The following is a 21,807-nucleotide window of genomic DNA, read 5'->3' on the forward strand; positions in this document are numbered from 1 at the left end:
TTAGAAATTTATGGCTCACGACAATTACGAGTTTAAGCCAAGAATGGTTTCTTTGCTTTCGTTGTGGGAATGACATCCATGAAAATGAACATAGATCACGATGCCATCAAGAGTATTATGAAGGCTATGTGCACTGCTAGAGAAGAATCCCAATATAATGACGGAGGATCTGCAGACTCATTAGAATGTTTTGAAACAGGAGACATGAAAAATGTACGATACGATATCTTCTGCAATATTCCGCTTTTGAGGCCCTCTTGATTGTCAGTCGGAGGTGCTTCCAATTATACCTCGAAGACTTTAATCCAATTATACTCCGAAGACTTTCTAATTATACCCCGAAGACCGGTAAGGATGGAGAAAATACCTTATACATCTATGACTCAACTTATCAAATGGTTTATCAGTATAGAAAAATTTTCCAGTACAGAAAAAGTATCTGGATCAATGAGCTCAGAAAAATTTGATACGCATTTGAAATATTTGAAATGAAAGTTTATATTACCTCATTTGGTTAATAAAAGAATAACTTATAAATGAAAGATAATAACACATAATTTTAGAAAACATAAAGGGAACTTAATGTCCTACTTTGCGATTTAAATGTTGCTGCAATGCTTTTATAAAATCCCATTTATGTAGCAATGCCACTTATTAATCTCATCGCTTGCAAGTCACAGTTGCAAATTAAAAATGTGTGGCGTTGTGACGTGACTTCATTGTCACAGAAACATACTATATTGTGTAGGTAACCATAAGGGACAAAAAAAAAAAGAAAAAAAAAAAAAAAAAAAAAAAAAAAAGATCGTTTACAGAAGTATAAAATGTAAAACACAGAAACAAAGCTGGCTGATAGGATAGCACATAAAGTATAGGATTTCATTAAAAAAATGGTAACATTGCATATTTGGATGGATAAGAAAGAATTAGTTTTCATGAACTAATATGTTATCGACTAATTTTTGAAACTCAAACCATTACTAAACAACTATATTTTAAACAATTAATAAAACTAAACCTGTGTTAATAAAATATTTAATAGTCTAATATTTTTCATGAAATGAGAAAATTTAAGTGGAAATAAATGGCCTGTTCATATACGAACATTTATCTGCTCTGGCTCCATCAAACTACATTCTTTTTCTACAACCTTCAAAACAAATTAATAGAAGATTTCTAACTCTAATAGAAGATTGAGATATGATATCGAAAAATGAAATATTCATTCTTTGCACTTAATACAAAAGTTTTGCGACCGGAGCAACAAAATTCTTCAAAACTGAAATGGGAACAAATTATAAACAGTTCTGGTAAATGCATTTTATATTGCAATTGAATATGTTTAAAATTTACTTTAAAGCATTTGATTATTTATGGAAGGACATTATAAGATCTAGCATGCCTTCGTGGTGTATCGGTAGCACACTCGAGGAATATTTGAAAGGTCCAGGTTAGAGTCCAGGCGAGGGCATTGCTCTTTTCCATGCCTCCTTAAAAATAATCCAATAACTCTACAATGGCTCCCGAACTAAAAGGTGGTGGGCAATAATTCGTCACCACCAGGATTTGGCGATTGGGTTTACCTAGTTCCCAGTGGCCCTGGTATTTTCTCCCTCATTCCAGCATTCCTTTGTGGTTTAACGATAACACACTTGGCGCATATTCGAGAGATCTGAGTTCGAGTCCGGGCGAGGGCATTGCTTATTTTACATGTCTCCTGTTTCAAAATAACCTAATAATTCTACAACTTAATAAAATAATAAAAATCTTTCAGTTGTTCTTAACAACACTACGAGTAATTATTGCTTTATTCTGCATTTTTCGAAGTCTTTATATGTCTTAAAGTATCTCGGTAATCTCATAGTAAAATAAGCCATGTGCTTGCACTGCGTACAAGTTCTGCTCAGTCAGTAACTCGAGCAGCAATTTGTGAATTTATTTCCAAAAAGTGCATGATTTCGCTTTAGTAATAAAACGAAAGTGTCTCCTATGTTTATTTCTTCTAAGCATTGTTCTACAGAATTTTAACATTCTTATCACATTTAAACTCTGTGAGCAGTGGTTATGTTAATTCACAATTAGGCCATCATTTTATATTATTTCAGTCGTATGATTATCAGCATGCTACAAATTCCGTGATTTGGCTGATTCGTAACATACTCATAGGAAGGGAGTTTTTGTTCTACAAAGACAAAACTGTACAAAGACAAAAACAAAAATCCGTTAAGACGAAAGTATAGTTACGAAGTATAGTAACTATACTTTATACGAAGTATAAAGTAGTATACGAAAGTGTTTATAAGACCTGAACTTGTCCCTTCTCATTTCAGGGAGACGTATCTGAAAGAAAATCAATCATATCAGGATAAAATCCGAAATTCAAGTAGATAACACTGGAATACAGAATTTATTCATGAAATAAATTTCACGTAGCTAAGTGCACTGGTGTTCGAAATTGATATATCATGCATTTAATACAGTTAAGGCGTTTGAGTACACTATCCTCTATTTATCACAGTTTTACTAAAGAATCATAAGTTAGAATAACTATGAAATCTTAACAAGTTAGAAAGTTTTCTTAACTCATATAGAACACAAATAGAATACAAATCAAAGTTAAAAGTCTTTATGAATATTTAAATCGAAGTCTTGAAACAAAAAAGAACTTAGAAGAGATTCATTTATTCATTTAAATATCATCAGGCTTACCTATTAAGGAAAATTATCAGGAGTATATTCCATAAAATAAAGTAAAATGCTGAAAAGAATGGAAGGACAAGTACGACGTTTTCACAGACTCTTTTTAAGACTTCTGCATCGGCCCATAAGCAGAATCCATTCTCTCCAATATGTATCGTTTGGCGTTGTTTGTTTTTGATGTTGCCGAGTTTCATTATGCAAAAGTGACACTAATTTATTCTAACGAAAATTAATAGAATAAGCACTTTTTCAAATTTTTCTAAAATACTGAACAAAAATTGAAAGTATATGGTCAGGTAATAATAGGAATATAATAGCGTTGTGTTGATCGCTTAACATACTGACATATCTAGTGATTTCTGAAGAGAATTCACAGCGTTAGATCACAAAACGTTCAATCGAACAACTGGTTCCTGCTACATGACGATATACCGCTGCACAATTTCATTCTTGTCAGGCATTATTTAGAAAAGAAAAATATGAGGATTCTCAGCGCCCTTTTCATTTTGGCATTTGAAACGTACACTGCGAGAGAAAAAAAAAGGGAGGGACAGTTCAATATCTCCCGTTCTACTGGGCCAATTGTTGAAGAAATTCAAATTGCGTTTTTCATGTCTCGAAAACGAGACTTAGGGTATATATTAGATTTACATGCAGCACTATTCTACATAGGCATTTTGGCACAATCAGACTTTTTTTAAATAGCATACCAGGTTCATATTTCAATTCTACCACTCACATTACGCTAAACTGCTAAATTTTGTAAAAATCTCACGAGTAGTTTTTAAAAAATTAGCTCTCAAAATTTTAGCTCCTCATTGTTAATTGAGTGTGGTCTATATTTATTAATATCTCTTTTTTATTAAACTTATTTGATTTTTCCTTTCACATTTCGGTCTGAGGTTCGAATCCCGCGAACGGGCTGGCTGAATGGGCATTTTCGTGGTTTTCCCCATGTGTAACGTGTTTAAGAGCCAGTTTCCCTTAGAAAGTCCTCCATGAAGGCATCCCTCCCCTTAGGCAGATAGCCCTTGTGTGCTTTGCCATAATTAAATAATCCATAATCCATCCTTTCACATTTCGAAATTTAGATTCATTCCAAATAAAATTCGCCCATTTTTATGATTTATTTTTAAAATTTGTATTTTTAAATAATTTTTATAATTTTTTTCGAAAACAAATTTGTATTATAATCTATAAAAACCATCATTTTAAAGTAGATGTATTTCTAAGCATACCTGCAAAAAATTAAAATTTTTTATTCCAAATTTCCGAAGATATACGTAAATTTATATACTGGCGCGTTTTGAAATTTGGCATATTTGTTGAAAGTGATAATATCATCAGATGTGGTTTAGGCACTTTGTTAAAATTATTTGAAAGGAGAACGACGTGACCTTTTTTTTCCGCTCTTGCACTATGTTAAAAAAAAAAAAAAAAAGGTAGGAACGATGTGACATTTTTTCCGGTCGTTCCCAATGGAAGAGAAAGGAAAATTGGTTGCCATATATTAAGAAGTTCACCATGTGAATTATTCTTGGCGCAAATTGAAAAAAAGATGCCAAGATAAATTTGTGAGTTTCCCTGTAAATTTCGCACCAAATTTTACAAAATTTAATATTTAGGTATAATTTGAATCGTAGAATCGAAATATGAAAAAAAGTGGTATGTTATTTCAGAAAAAAATCCCATTTTGTGTCAAAATACCTATGTTAAAACAATGCTATATATAAATATAATATATGTCCGAAGTCGCTCTTTCGAGACATGAAAAACGCAATTTGAATTTCATCAATAGGCCCAGTAAAACGAGAGAGATAGAACTGTCCCCTTTTTTTACGTAGTGCACATCCTCTTTCCTAAAGTGAAGTCTCTGCTCAAAGGTAATTATTTTAATAGCACTGAGAAGAGCTTCAGAAAAAGACAATTAAAGACTTAAACGGTATTAAAAAATATGAGTTCTACGTAGGAATTAAACTGCTGTCTGAACGTGCTAAAGCTTATACATTGAAATACGTACATACTGACATATCCTATACACTGAAAGCCGAAAATAAGAATATTATATTTTTCAGCTTTTCATTTTGTGAAATTAGTTGCAAGACTTTGTTGGTGCATTGTGTACATTAATTTCTGTTATGCACATAATGATTTTTCTAAAATGCACTTTTTTCCAAATGAATATGAAATGAAACATACTCTTCAAAACAGCATTGTATAAAATAAATAATTCAATACAATTTATTTTTATTTGCAAGATATTGTAGCATAAAACTTAAGAAAATTATTCCTTAAAACATAAATTCATTCAAGAAGAGTTTCTAGGAAAAAATATTGATACACTAAAGCCTGAAGCGTATTTTAGTATTCATTTTCAGATAAAGACTTCCTTAAAAAGGTATTTACCAGTTTAATGCAGAAAACATCCATTAAATATACGTACAACGACTGAGATTGCTTTGAATTTGATATAGATATTCTACATTTTCAAGGACATTCTTTAAAAAAAAAAAAACATGATAGCAGCAACTTATCGTTGTTTGTTGATCTGAAGAACTGAAGAAGATTAAAACACCTGTTTTTTTCTCAAACTGTGATTTAAAGTTTATATATGCATGTATAAATAAAGGAATTAAACCAGAAATCCGTACTTCACATTTAAAAGATGGAAGTTTCAAGTCTGGTTTTATGGGCACTCTGCGTCGGCATTTGCCATGCATATGCCATGCATGATGGTAAGTTTGTAATTATTATTTTAAATATAGGACACATTTAGAAAGGGGTACACGTATCGTTAGAAGGAGGTACTGTAAGAAGAGGTATACCTATAATAGCTGTTTTCTACATTTAACCTCTTTTTTCTTAGTTTCCATCAACAACATTTTCAGCAGTTTAAGAAATTGTGTAGCATATCTAGGTAATCAGCAGCTGCTTGTTGCTCTAATTCTTTGTCTTAGAAAGCTTTATTCAACCAGGATTTGAAACTTGGATTTTTACTTCCTTGTATACGACGTAAAGGAAGGACTGCAGTGGCGAAAAATTTCGGATAACATATTTTGACGGAAATATCCATTTTGACTGTTCCTGGATCCGTTTAGACGAATTTTTTGTTTCACGTCTGTACGTATCCACAGAATAAAGTCCTCTTTTTTCCAAAATGGCTTTTAAAAATGGATTCAAAAAGAATTTTGTTTCCTTGTTAGCTCTAGAACGTTGAAATTTCGTAAATGGGACTGCTATAATATCTAGTTGTGCACCTCCCGTTTTTAAAGTACCATATACATACTCCCTCTACTTTGCCACTTAAGGGAACGGTGGACTTTAAAATAGCTAAAAACCAACCAAAACATTGAATTTGTTTTTTTTTACTCTTGTAATATTCCACATACATAACTACATCATATGCAAAAAACCGAGTTCCAGTATTCTAATTATTAAAGAAGTTACAAGCATTTAAAATGTGTAAACAGCATAAACTTTGCCCTTTAAATTTTGGAGAAAATGTAAAAAATTGTATTTCAGCAGTTATTTACTGATGTTATAATTTATATATTTGACCAAAAGAAGTGTTTATTTCTTTGAAGAAGGCTAGAAATGACAGAATTGACAACTATTAATGAATTTAACTTATGTAAATGCTTTAGAAGGCATAGAACAGGAAGAAGCCAACTCGTTTTCCCTACTCGTGATCAACGTTGATCTACAAAAAACGCGTGATCAACGTTGCTTAAACCAAAGCAAAAAGAGAAGTTTACCTGCTTGAAAGAAAAAAAAAAAAAAAAAAAAAAAAAAAAAAAAAAGAAATAATAAAAAATAATGTAAATGTAACAAATGAAGGTAAAACATATGATGAGTGTGAATTTTAAAAGTTTCATTGGATATAATGCATAAATTGTTTCTGCCTCTAACTTCGAATCACATACCAATTTGAGAATGATACGAAAATGTTATCCATTGTCTATGTATTCATATTTAAAGTTAATTTTCTATTTCTCATGACCATGTATTAAATGTAAGTTTGAAGAAAATCTTTAAATTCGTTTTTCTCAAAACAATTTTTTTCGCAGTTCGTATGTCTTGAAAATGCTCCATGCGTCTCATATTTAGTTAAAAATATTTGGAAGAAACTATCTTTTTATGTGTTACAGTAGATCGGTGTATGGACTTTTGAATATGATGTTATTAAGAAGTTTAAACTTGCGATAATGTTTAACAAAAGGTGACATTTTTACGAAAACTGGGCTTAAGTTCAGAAAAATCGTTTTTAAAAATTTCTGATCTATTATATTCAATAACGGATACACAAAAACTTTTGTCAAGTCTTTATAACTAACTTAGAGGAAAAATTAGGAACAAATATTGAAAATTGAAAATTAGCGCGCAAGGAGCATTTTAAATCTTTAATTAAAATAATTAATTATTTGTTTTAAAATTTTTTAATTTAAAATAAATTTAAATTTTGAACATATATTTTATAAATTGATGTTATAATATGTATATGTATAAAATTTCTTGTTGAAAACACAAAAACTTAAAAAACTAATTTTTAAAGTCTACCGTTCCCTTAAAAGTTCTTTATTTTCATATAATCGTTGGTTTTATACTTCCAATTACAGAAGTGTTTTTAAATGACGAAAATATTCATATTTTGGTAATGCTAAATTAAAAAAAAATTGACAAATGACGTAACCTAATTTTTAAGATTACCTCCCGGTTTCAGTAGTAATATTTGGAAGTGTTTTATACTTGTTAATGATAAAATAAAATTATGAGAAGTTTGACTCCCGCACGATAAAAATTGACCATGATATTTAGATTCAAAATTTCCAATATTTGATATCATTTTCAAGTTGCTTTGAGGGATGCATTAATTAAGTTAGAATAATTCGAGAGACTAGCTATGTTTAAATCAATTTCAGCAAAAAAATGTATAAAATTTTATAGGCCGTGCAAAGACGTCATTTGGCATTTTTACATCAGAGTTTTTTTTTTATCTGCAGACAAGTGTTCTAAAATTTCGTTCCCGAAAATATGTGCAAACCAAGTATACAATGCCCTTCTGCGTAGTATATCAAGTGGATTGGCATTCGACCTTTTGAAATGGAGTGTAACATGCCTCGCTGCAGGTTCAGTGTTATATGAGTGTTTCCTTCTAACCTTCAAAGGTTTCTTTCCTTCGGTCGTAAACAATGAAGCGTTTCCATGTTTTAATGAAGCTTTGGAAATCTGATTTCAACAGACGAAAGAAATTTTAACTGTGTACGCTTTAAATACTAGACTAAACTTTCTCAATATATATTGGTGTGGAAAACTTCTAACATTTCCAACCTGAACTCATTCTGTAATAAATTGTACGTTTTACACATTAAACTTATATTTCTGCAATATATAGTAGCGTAAATATACAACCGATATGCTTTTTGTTTACGCTATTTCATAAATATATTTTTGTCAATTTCAGACGTTTTCTGTTCACTGGTTTCATGGGTCATGAACAAAATTTAAAAGCACTTAATGCCCATAGAATTAAAGACTTAATGGCTTTATAATTTGATAGCAGTATAAGAAGAGTTTATTTTAACTGAGAATATATTCCTGTACTAGCAATCAAATTAAAATTATACGTAAATATATAATTTAAAATTTTTATATCCATATGCTTTAGGAACTTGATACTGTTTTAAACTTTCTCGTGAAGTTGCAGAAAATAAACTACCTTTTTCCTTCAAAATTAAATAACTTTCAGGTTTAAGATGACGTTGATTCTTTTGAAAAATTGCATGCATTCTGAAAGAAACAAGTATAGGGCACGTTACGTTTGTTCATCGAAAAAGAGTTGCTATATGAATTTCCCTCGAAGCTATTAGAATTTTTGAACAAAATAAATCCCGATCTAATGTTAAATTTTACATAAAGTTTAAGATAAAAATGCATCTTTTTCAGACGTTAACTTACACATCTTATTTTACTAGCAAAAATGTATGCATATATTTATCTGGAGCAAGATAATCTTTTCAAATAAATTAAAAAATACACAATTAATTATTTTGTCAGCAAAATCTTTTGATTACTGGATATGAAACAGCTCTTTTAATGTGAGGTTGAATATTTTAATGATTAAATTCCTTTCTTTGACTACGACTGTCTTAATTTTCAAAATAAATTGATTTACTAATTCCTTTTCCCTTCACATAGAATTGACCTGAATTTTTCAAAATCTTCTTGTATTAGTGCAGTAAGTGTCTTTCCAAAAATATAGCTTTTACAAAAATCGAATTCTTCGCTAAAAAAGAAGAGAATAATTTCAGAGACCAAGTGGTTCATATCTTGTGTGTCAATCCGTTAAATGAATTCAGGCTGAAATCAGTACATAAAGTATGCTAATACTATAGCATGAAAACAAAGACTAATAATTTATTTGTTTCGGAAGTTATTGAAAATTAAAAATCGAACGCTGTGTTATCCAAATAAGGATATCCAAACCTTTAATTACTTTAGGCAATAATCAGAAACATCGTGCGCGCGTAAGATATATAATTAATGTGTGTAAGTAAAGAAACTTCGTTTACGTTTTCATTAATTAAAAAATAGCAGCATAAAACTAAGGAGATATTTGGAAAACTAATTTATCGATGCCTATTCTGGCTGAAATTTTTTGCGAGTTTGCCAGATAAGGAAAGTTTTTTTTGTTTGCTTTTATTTTACATTTTGTATATTTCATGCCTAAAACAATTTCTCACAAATGTACGTGTTGCTGAAAGCTACGATGCGAATATGGACACTATAAAGCGAAAAATATCCTTTTATTTTACTTACTTTTTTTTTTTTTTTTAATAAACTTTAAAACATCCCGGGAAGGAAGCTTTGTTCGGGTTGAATAGCAAATTCTAAATGTAGGCATTTCATTTGAAAAATTTTCTCTATAATTTATTTATGCCGAGTAAAAATTATTCGAAAAGTGTACTAAAATACTGATGATTTTTTCAGAAATTCAAAAAAGAGTTTTCAGGTAGATTTCACCTGTGAAAACATCAGCAACAATGTTACATATTTTTTTGTATCAGATGAATTTGTTCTGTTCACGTATAAGGGTTTTTACTGTCAAAGCACGAAAATCATCTCTGTTGTTAACGATAGTAAGGAAAAATTGGTATATTATTAAAGGTCTTCATTATGGTTAACAGTTATTTGATAGGTCATTTGGTCAGCTCAAATTTCTGAAACAAAACAATGCATTAGTAATTCTAAGACCTGTTATTATTATGAAAATTAATTAATGCGCATCTAATGAATAATTTAATGATTGAGAACTCAAACCTGTATAGTACTGTGGTTGTGCAGGTATTTTTTTGTATCATAATTTTTGCTAGATTTTGAAGGAAAATAATACTAAGTGGTTTTGCATGAAAATAACAAGATTATAAATATATTAAATGAAATTATCAAGAGAGAAAAGTGAAGATTCTTGTCTTAGAGGGTCTAACGGATAAAATAGAGATTCCTGCAAGATTAGCTCTTAAAAGTTACTCGATTTCTCAGTTAATAAACTTCCGAAGATGGTATTTAAAACTTTTATGCAAAATAAATGACTGGCGATAACCATAACCTGAAAGATAGGGCTAAAAAATGAAAATCGAGTTTAAAAACAATGTGTAAATGGATGACGGAGACGTAGATATTAATTCCTTTGGATGATAACTGATAAGAGGCTTTTCAGAAAAACTGGAATTTCCAATGTTATAAATGGTTCTGATCATATGATAGGATACTGAAAATATGATACATTTCCAGCTTCAGGAGGACAGGAACACTTAGAAACAAAAAATAGTTTATTATTATTTTGATTTATTATTGCAGAGATAATTCACTACTTTAAGGTTTCTAATCTATTTTAACGTGGTACCAATAATGAAATATTAATTTTTAATATTTTCTTCATTCATTTAATTAAATGTTATCACATCGAGTAAAAATGGACTAATTATATTTTGCTTACATTGAAAAAGTTCAGTTTGTTTATAAAATGTATGTTATGCGACTTCTTACTCATGAAAATATCTATAACACCACTGCAGATTTAGATTCCAAAATTCTTTTATTTAATATAAAAAAATAGAAAAAAGAGAACAAATAAAGAGAGCCAGAAAAACTTTCTACAGGTCTTCTTCTTCTTTCATTCGCAGCTTCTTCTGCTTAAGAAAGGGAGATCATTCTTTTCAGTCGGGGATGAAACCGATGAAGCAAGGGATTTTTTTCAGAAAATTTCTGAAATTGAGGAGGGACAATTTGTACATGTATATTTCTTAGCCGAGAAAGAAATTCATAAAAAATACCGCAAGGGGATTCTGCAATTCAAGTGAAAAATTAATTCAATAGGTATTTAAACAATGGAAGAGAATAAAAATTGATGACTTCTGTAATCATGAGGTTTGAGGAAGGAAACATAATTCTGAGCAATCTGTCTGCAAAATGAAGTGGTAGTTATAAAAAATATGAATTCAGACAATAATAAAAAGTTTATTTATGCTAAAATCCTTTAAAGTTTCGTTGATAATTAACTGAATGTTTTTATGTGAACCACTCTGGAATGTTTACATTATCAGCCCTCTAAAAATGAGCTTTAATGTATAGCCGTGGCATTGCTTAAACTAAAGAAGCAAGTGATGGAAATTAAAAGCAGAATCTGATTAACGAATATTGATGAATAATTACGTTATAGGATTTCATTAATTTTTACTAATAGTTATTTCAATTTGTAAGACTTTTCTGTTTTCTCTTATTCCCTTCACGTTTCCTTGCCAGGATGTAAATGAGTTAGGGTGAACGAGAGTATTTAAACTTTTGAAGCGAAAGTTCAACAGAGTGTGATTTCGCTATTGTGAGCTAATTCTTCCAGCTGTTAACCTTAAACATCGGATACGCATTCTTGCCGCCGGATTATTATTCTACCAATGTAGGTTCTAAGTCAACCGGTTAGCTTTAAATTGAATTGTGTAGTCTTGTAATAATCGCACCTTTAATTTCGTATCTTTTAAGTTCTCAATGCAAGTGGTCGGTGTTTGTAAGCACGTAAGCCCATGCTGTCTGTAAATTACATTGTGTTCAATAAAAAAATCTTTACACCCTTCTTCTGGTTGTATTCAGCTTCAAACATGTAGGAGAATTCACAGGGATTAAAATTTAGGTAGATCTAGTCGCATTTTATGACAGTTAAAAAGACTAGATCCTACAACACTTAGTATTTAAATACGTATAAATATTTTTCATGACTTAGCTTTCACAAAGGATATATAATTAGAAAATATTTAGCATCTAGTTGTTATCTTTAGGATAGCTCTAATTTACTTGGAATCTCTTTCTGTATTTACTATTAATTTTTAATTTATTGTCTAGTTGCTGTTATGAAGTTGATAACGCATATTACGTTTTTAGAAAATGAAATCAAACAAAATTTCATTGAGATGTTATTTAAATAGCAAAACTACAGCAACAATATTCAGCAAGTTGAAATAGTAAGAATGAACTACACTGAACTAAAATGTGATATCCATTATTCAAGAATGTCTTTCTGTTGCCAGAAAAATAATAATTTATTTTCTTTTCTCTTGCAGACTATTTGGGAGACCTGCCGTTGGAAAACCCGGATCTCATAGAAGGAGATATTCTTCCAGTAGAGGGATCAAATGTAATTTTAAATTAAATTTTAATTTTAGTTTACATACTATGGGCATAAAGATGAGAATTCATTACAGAATGGTTAAGTCAAAAATTACGTTATTCAGATTATTAACAATACATATTACAAAATATTACAAAATAGAACTTTTCTTTGGATTAATTTATTGGCAAAGAGATCAACAAAAACTAAACAAACTTCTGAATGTGTTTAAGAACAGAAAATATTAAAATAGCATTCATACCATAAACTGAAGATTTTATTAGCATTTCTGAAGTATCTTTATATTTATTTGTTCTTTAAAAGAAAGAAATCGAAAAGATTAAATTAAAATCGCTATCAAATTTTATATTAAGCCGATATAATGTTAGGAGCTTCATTTGTACACAAGCCGAAAAATATAAAGCATTAGTTAGATATGAAATAGTTATAAAACTTGAGAATATAAAGAACAGAGAATATATTAAATCACTGTGTTAGAAGTAAATATCAATTCTTGATAAGTTTAATATTAATCAAAATTCAGCCTTAACTTGAACTTGATTTTAAGTAAAAATTAGATGCGTTTCATTTCAAAATTGCACAGACTTTCATTTTAACAGAGAGAAAAAATAGTCTGTACAGAATATATTATTCCAGCTTGAGTATACTGTCATTTGTATGAAACGGATCTCAGTCGCATAGAATTTTAGAAGTTCAAAGGCTGGGCGCCCATTTTTAAATTTGAAATCGCAATTAACTGACGGCTTTACATTCATGTTTCACAGCTAATGGATTATTAACCAGTGGAGATTTAAGTTCAGCTAATGGTTGGGTTGGGTTATTCAATTATGGCAAAGCACACGAGGGCTATCTGCCTAAAGGGAGGGATGCCTTCGTGGAGGACTTTCTAAGGGAAACTGGCTCGTATACACGTTACACATGGGGAAAACCACGAAAACACCCATGCAGCCAGCCCGTTCGCGGGATTCGAAATTCGGACCGAACTACCATTTTTTAGCGTCTTTACCCCTCGGCCGCTGGTGGGCATTCAGCTAATGGAGTTGGTGTTCTGATAGAAAGTTAATTCTTTCCAGAATCTGTTTTACTATTATGACTTTACAAAAATTTGCACAGAATATTCAGGAAAAAACGCTAGAAATCAAGTTTTCTTAAAAATGCTGTAATTAACATAACATAATCGAAGTTATATTAAAAATTTAAACTGAAGTTTTTATAAATACTTAATAGTATTTATAAAATTAGTTTTTATAATACTTAATTACAATAAATATAAGCTTCTGTTAACTGATACTTCCCCTTTTATATTTAGGACAGGAATGAAATGTTTAACTACAATAAATGTAAACTTCTGTTAAATGCTAATTTTAATTTATTTTTAGGATAGAAATGCTATTGTTAATACACGACAACTATGGCCAGGAGGAGTAGTGCCGTACGTACACGAACCAGGCGTGATTTCCTACCAAACAGTTCGTAAGTTCTATTCAAACGTAATCCAATTACTATATTACTTTCTTAAGTTACTTACGGTTTGTATTTTGCTCTAATTAAAGATTATCTTTATACAGTATCACAGAAAGCAGCATTTTGTGTCTGATACAAATGTAGCAAGTATCTATCAAACAGAATGCTTTTAATGGGAGAAGAATTTTTCATTCATAACGAAATCGTGATTATCAACCAGTAACACCGTTTTATAATGAAGAATTTTTAAAGGATGTGAGTTATGTGTGAGAACACTAAAGTGTTTTTAATAACTTGATAAGTTAATAATATATCTATTAAATAAACCAGAAACTTGAATTAATTTTTAGTTTTTGTGCTTTATCTTCTGCGCTGACCCTTTAGGCAACGTCTTCTATAAAATAATTTTGGATCGCTTAGTATTATGGCACGAGAAATCTTAAAATCTCAACAACACCTGAAAAGCTGTATCCCATGTTTCGAGCTTCAATTATTATGCCGCATTTAAACTCAGTTTATTCAAATTTAACCAGTCTTTATGAGTCCAACAGGCAGTAATAAAAAAATCTTTTATTTGCATTTTTTTTAATGAGAAGCAAAAAGCTAGTTGTAAATTTGCAAGTTATTTTTCTAGAACTTCTGGCACACCAAGATTTAATAGAAATCTTTGCTAGAAAATGTAAAACAGAATATTGTCTCTTCAGTTGTATTATTATCTTTCTAAATTTGTTACACCTAATCTGCTTAGTCTTATATTTGGTACAATGTTCATTGGTGCTTAATTTGTTAATCTGTTAAATTATTTTCAACAAAAGTGTCACGTATAATTGCCAGTTCATAAATTTTCTCCAATATAGCAACTGCATACAACTGATCCACTTCTTGCACAATTTAAACATCTCTCAGACCAAATGTGCTTCGAAAACAGCGATTTAGTGGTGTCAGAACATGAATAAAAAAATCTATAACTGAAAATTCATCTTTCTCTCTTTCGTTTTTTAAAGAAATAATACCTCAACTTTTTAGGTTTGGTAAAACAAAGTTCATAAAATCTTCCATTCATTTGAAACTGCCAGTCTTTGAAGCAATTTTCTTCTGCAACTCTATTTATCTCGTAGGTTTCAAAACAGTATACTAGTTTGGAGTGTAATATACATAAGCACATTAATGTTCACTACGAGCTAAAACCCAAACAGATAAATGATAAAATAATGAAGTTGTGATTATCAATAGAAAAGACAAAAAGTGTTATTAATTTTAGTATATTACTCCATAATCAGGTATGTAAATGAATTTGTTATTACACTAAGCAAGTTTAATAATATGTGCACAGATGTAAAATGCCAGAAAAATTTGACGAGTTTTCATCAAAATGCCTATTGTTCTTTATATGGTTTCAAAAAATTATACCTTTTGTAGATCATTAGTATTCCCGAAAGCACAAAATTGACTTTGTGTTTTAACTTTTCAGTTAATATTAAGCTAAAATTTGGTGAAGAATGCAAAATAGCAAGTTATAGGTACTATAATTAAAATATTTAAACTACTATAACGAAAGGAAATACAGATCGGCAGTAACAATGTTAAGTGTGCTATTACTTGTCTTAAAGTGTCTTTCGCCTTAAAGTTTTGTTAAATTGCAAAACTATTTTCAACCAGTAATGAAAAATTAAATATTCTAAAATATCCAAACAATTAATATCCAGATTCTCTCCGGTAAAACTAATGAAATATTTTCCCTCAAATGAACATCTAAATTGACGTTAACAATTATAAAACTTAAATTCAGCGTTTTAAATAAAAATATTACATTAATCTATTAGTCTATAGAATTAAGAAACAAATGTTATAAACGCTGCAATGGAATCCTTAATAATGTGCCATAAGAAGTGTAATGTTTTCTATATCTTTGCCTGTTAGCCAAGCAAATTCCAGTTGAGAGATTGACATAATAGTTGCAATGAATTGAGAGTTTGCATGTGTTTATTGGTTAGGACATAAACCATCAAGATTCTGAACATAGACTTTAAGCTATGTATTTAATTCTGAACATACCTTTCATTCTACTATTTGAATTTAAGCAAGCTGTTAACGTGAATAACTTTTAGCGAGATGATCAGTATTTATCAGATAGCTAGTAAACTTAACACGTAAAACGAATGTATGCTTTGAAAATCATTTTTCTTTGCAAATTAGTTTAAAGTTTTTGAACTATATATATGTTCATGAATTTTCAGTAAGTAGAACAAATAGCATTGTCGTGATAGTTTTAATAGCATCTGCTTAGCGCTTATCTCAGCTTGTGGATCAGGAATTACAGCATGAAAAATCATATGATGCGATGAGGCTAAATTTGCAAGTATTTGAGAAGTATTTGAAGCTATCGACGATGCTAACTTAAATATACGAATAATTCTAAAACTATTTTGTTTTCGTTTGGAGCTGAAGCATTTGCAAGTTTGTGTGAATGCATTAGCATTTAGCGTGAGTAACACATAAATTCCCTCAGACGGTAACTTTTTGTTACGAGCTCCCAAGTACGATAGCTAGGACCTTCATCTGTATGCTACTTCACGGCCAGAGACAAGGTTTATATTGACCTAGGTTGCATTGGAGTGCGCTGTACCAACAGTCAACCAACTGCCGAGAGAAATTATATACGCTTGTGATGAAACCAAGACACCTACCTCTTACAAATTATGTTCTTGAAAATTTCATAATTTACTAGAAAGGCAATGATCAGAAAGATAACTAGATTATCACAGCAAAATACGCACGATCAGAGGTTGTCAGGCCGGAAGAGATCAGAAAATCTAAAACAGGCGGTGACCGAAATTCTTAGAACACATCTCCCCAAAGTAATTTATAAAACATCAAAAAGAGCTCAGTAATTGTTATGTTAACAAAGCAAAAACCAAGGGAATTAGGCTATTTTTATACAGAGGTGAACGAATGTTTCGTCCGGAGATAAGATTAAATGCGCTGCTGAAAAGAATGCTCTACTAATTTCTCATAGATTTCGTAGGTGCTTCTCGTCAAAAGAGAAAAAATGGAACTGTAGCTATACTAGTACTTTACCTGTTTTTCATCTAAAGATGAATATCATAATTCGAAATTCCCAAATTCCTATTCTCTTACTCAAAAAGACAATATTTAAACAAAAATGACCAGTACATATCTATTTAACTAATATGTCAGACACTGAATTACAAAGCATGAATATAGTCTAACATCTTCGTTTATGATCAATAAGTAAGTTAAGAAGCAGCAACATTTATTACGTTTAAATCTCAGTATTATGTAAAATAATGAACAAAATAATGTGAAAGCAAACTTTTAAACTGGCCTAAAACTTCTGAAGAATTATCGATATATTACTAAATTAAATACACGTCATTATAAATGGTATATACATAGATAGGAACTATTGGACTTAAAAGAGATGAAGCATTATATAATTTAAATACATTACTATTAAAGCACTGGCTAAAGAATTTAAACAAACTCTTTCTAAGTGTACCTTTTCAAATTAAGGCGGATACCAAATTTAGATACCAGATTAGTAAATAATTAAATAATTTAAGCTATTATTTTTAAAAATCAAGTAATTAAGATAGAAAAAACTGCATTAATTTAATGCCAACGTAATAAAATAAGAATTCAAATTATTTTTCGTCAAATATGACTTTTACATTTTGGAAAGAGAAAGAAGAAAGGAAACAGTTTTGCATACTAAGATTAATAACATCGAAATACTCCGGAATTAGCTAGAAACAGTATTTATTTTTAGCACACAACAGTTGGTTTCAAACAGTTAACATTTTGTGTATGCAAATATTATTTACCCACTCCAAAAATATACTAAAACTGAAAAATATATATCCCGGTTTGGTCTGCAAAGACAAAATTTATAAGCGACATATTTGTTGGGTAGTTCGGTGATGTCTATTCGTATGTTCTCATCTATAGAAAGAATGTATCAAAGGATCAATTGATATTTGCGTACACAATGAATTTTTGAATAGTCAACTATTTCCTTTTATAAAAACATCTTTTCAATTATTAGTTTTACATTATTGAATGTTTTATTCATTTTATGTGTGGTGAATATAAACGGTGGAATAAATTTAAAGATATTAAACTAATTCGCAGATAAGGTTACTTGGCAGCATGCGGTAGATACATTTGCTAAGAACACTTGCATTCGCTTTGTGCCAAGAACGAATGAGAAAGATTACGTCAGAATTTTCCTCGGACAAGGGTAACGTAAACAGAATACATTACTGTAAAATGATGTATATATTTGTGTTTATTTGATTGTATTTTAGTTTTACATATTTTTGTAATGTTATGCACTCTTATTTGTTTATTTGTTGCATTTTATATAATAGTGTTATTGCATATTTTTGTTTAATATAATTTGTGGCTACTTGTTGTGTTTGTAAGTATTCATTTCTTGTGTTCTGTTGTAAATCTTATAATTCTGAGGCGATCTAAGTTCCAGTTATGAAAATAGCAGTTCACTTAAAACCTAAAATACGGGCAGAAACTCCCCAGACGCGCCTTGGAGACTTCGGCTATTTTTCGCAAAATCGGAACCATTTTGAAAGCCATAGTAAAACGCATTTTCGAAGCCCTAGGAACGAATTTTTAAGAAACTTCTGGAAATACTGGCAACACTAAAAATGTTTCGAAATTCAGTTTAGTTAGCTAAACACTAGTTCAGTTCAATGTCCCGCGGTTGTAATGATCTTGTTGATTACTATTTCAGACTTTGCTTCATGAGTGAATTTGATGATGTACGATATTCTTTGTGTGTTAAACACAATTTAATTTCTCTCTTTTGTGCTTCATTAGCTCTTCATTCATGTTAGCATGCTGTATAAGTTCTGATTTATTTCAAATAAAGTACTAACTTCTTCCGCTCATCTGCTATAATTTATGTTCGCATTTATATATTATAGGTTATATAAAGAGATTTTAAAACATCAATGTTTGGATACTTGAGCAGATTTTAATAATTTTTTTCAACAAAAATAAATACACTGCTGGCCACCCAAATTGCAACACCAAGAAAGACAAGAGATATCACAGCAAAATTTATTTAATAGATAACATGTTGACCAAGTATCAAACGATTAAATTTATACACTTCTGTGAAGTGTGGTTCCTTTCAGAATCGGTAGCTAGAGTAGCCGCCATTGTTGGAGATCACCTCTGCCACACGCCTCAACATTGATTCAAAGAGACTTTGGATGTGTTCTTGGGGTGCAGCAGACCAAGCAGCTTCCACACGTTCCCAAAGTTGGTCTGGTGTGGCAGCTTGGGATGTAATCTGGGCCAATCGTTCAGCAAATATGGACCACATGTTTTTTATCGGTGAAAGATCCGGAGAGCGAGCCGGTCAGGGAAGCAATTCAATCTGGCGATTGACGAAGAACCCTTGGACAATGCGTGCCACGTGTGGTCGCGCAAAGTACCGGCAATGCGTACTAGAGGAGTGCGAGAGTGATATCCAATACTGCCCCATACCATAATATCCGGTGCAGGACCAGTGTGGCGGTGCATAATGCAGCAGTTCAGCATTCTCTCTCCACGGTGTCTCCAGACTCGAATACGATCATCCTGGTGTTGCAGACAGAAGCGTGACTTGTCAGCAAAGACAATTTCATTCCTTTCTGCCGTCCACATCCTTCTTTCATCCCACCATTGGCGGCGGAGACGTCTGTGGTTCTGCGTCAAGGTTAGACGAAGCAATGGACGTCTTGCGGACATACCACTCTGCTGTAAACGGCGTCGAATGGTACGGGAAGACTCTGGATGATGCGTTACAGACTGAATGTGCTGTGCTATGGTTCGTGATGTGACTGAGCGATTCGTCACTGCCATACGCACAGTGTTCCTGTTATCACGTGAAGTGGTGCACTGAGGTGGATGCGATCGAACACGTCGGTCCGTCGTACTATCCTGCATCCAACGGTCACATATCCGTATTACAGTTGCCTGGTTTCGTCCAACACGACTACCGATTTCCCTGAAACATAATACACACTCTCAGTAGGCCACTATCATTCCTCTGTCAAACTCGGATACTTGATCAAACGATGATCGCTGTTTACTACGAGACATAATAGATCTTTTTTTTTGGGGAAAAAAAAAAAAAAAAAAAAAAAAAAAAAACTATTGCCGAACTTGAAATCGTCGAAAACTCCAAGCATTACATAGCGCTTTGAAGTGGCGCCACAGGCGCGTGTGATGTGCGTCTGCGCTGAAATTCTAATCATTTGCATATTTCCGCTAATGCATGTTGTAAATTTCATGTTATTTGCCTGCTTCCTTCAGGGTGTTGCATTTACGGTGGCCAGCAGTGTAAATAGTTAAGCAAATAATGTCTTGCATCATTTGCTCATCTTATTAAGAGAGTTTTCAAGGAATTGCATGACTGTTTAAAAAACTCTACCCAATGTTTTAAAATAATTGCAATTTTGGTCAAGTGACATCTTTTAGCAAAAATATACGAAACGTGAATTATTTTGTAAGCCCTCTTACAGGTAAGTTCTAATTATTACATCGCTTCGCAACCTACTACACGTTTTTATTACCCTTATGTGCTTTTTAAAATACGATTTCTTTCTTCTGAAAAATTTGCCCTCGAAAAAATTGCTCCAATTTTCTGATTTAAACCATTTTTATCCGATAGAAGAGGAGGGACTGCGAAAGAATCAGTTTTAGGGGTGAGGTGAGTAAAAATTACACTTCGTTGGGTACCATTCTGACAGGTACCATTTCATGAAATAAATAAGCGTACTCCTTGTCGTTTATAATTTTTTTAATGCAAAATGTGTTTTTTTTTATAAACTTAAGTTATAAATTTAGGCTTTTGAATTACATGCGGGGAACAAAAGATTATTTTTGTACAGAGTTTATTTTTATACTGTTCTCAGTAAAATATTTTAAATAATCTCGACAATTTTGGATGCATATTTAAATAGTTTATTTCTGTCGGCACTAATCTGATTACATGAAGAGCTTTACAGACTGAATATTTTTTTCCGCTTTACGTTTCGTGTAATTTTAATAATAGGAATTAAGTGACAGCTTTTCAATAATGATTTTAAAAGTTAATTTCTCATGTTAATAGTTTTGAAATACGCTTTATATTTTACTCAGAAGGAGCCACACTGTAGTCCGCGAAGAAAAGAAAAGGAAGTCTGTATTAACATTTTTGCATGGGGATGTCCTGATATTATTTTCCTTTGAATTTCGAAGATAGTCACGCGCTTTAGAGAATACTAACATCGAAGGGCAGAAAAAGAGAAATGTAATAAAAGCCCGATTAAAGCATGGAATTTATTTGATACTCATGAAAAAACATTATCTACAATTTAAAGCGATTTTATTGCTAATTATTTTGAACAAGTACATCTTATATAAATCACGAACAGAGGGCCTCCCATAATGGTTAACGACGCTGACTGCCGTAACGAAGAACCCGGGATCGAATCCAGGAGAAGGCATGGATGTTTGTAAATGTATAGTGTCTGCGGCATGGAGGTACTCTAAATATGCGGTGACCCTAAAGTCCTCTCGAAAGGTTGGTGGTAGGTATAACTATTAGTGACAATCAAAATGAGTGTCTATTATGCAGGGCTATAATACAAGGTATGACAATAAAGTTTGATGACTGATTTTATATACTGCGCCTGTGCGGTAGTGGCCGAAAGACGAACTTAAAAGATGCTTACATAGTGTGTTTGGACGCGTGTGGTTGCAGCATAGAAACAATTATAACTTTTGTTCGAAACATTCTAGCATGCAGAGACAGAGCAATGGCTGTAAAAGGAGCGGCAAGCTAATTTAAAGTTCTTTTTCAAGCTTAATAAATTTACGAATGAAAGCCATGGCGTATTAAAACAAGTTTACAGGAATAGCATCGTATTTTAAGTTTGTTTATGAATGTTTTA

The 21,807-nt window shown here is 31.4% G+C and overlaps 1 protein-coding gene across 1 annotated transcript in view; it reads left to right on the top strand.

Moving 5' to 3' along the window:
- The first annotated feature begins 5,303 nt into the window (after positions 1-5,303).
- Positions 5,304-21,807, top strand: part of LOC118192953 (astacin-like metalloprotease toxin 5) — a 32,056-nt gene continuing 15,552 nt past the window's right edge. The window contains exons 1-4 of the mRNA XM_035363973.2: positions 5,304-5,435; positions 12,312-12,385; positions 13,759-13,852; positions 17,996-18,104. Of these exons, the coding sequence (XP_035219864.2) occupies positions 5,366-5,435; positions 12,312-12,385; positions 13,759-13,852; positions 17,996-18,104 (347 nt within the window). The 5' untranslated portion in view covers positions 5,304-5,365. The remainder of the gene's footprint in view (positions 5,436-12,311; positions 12,386-13,758; positions 13,853-17,995; positions 18,105-21,807) is intronic.

The sequence above is a fragment of the Stegodyphus dumicola genome, chromosome 8 (assembly GCF_044657685.1).
Source record: "Stegodyphus dumicola isolate Sdum_Otavi_A_Nest chromosome 8, ASM4465768v1".
In the NCBI taxonomy this organism is placed as follows: domain Eukaryota; kingdom Metazoa; phylum Arthropoda; class Arachnida; order Araneae; family Eresidae; genus Stegodyphus; species Stegodyphus dumicola.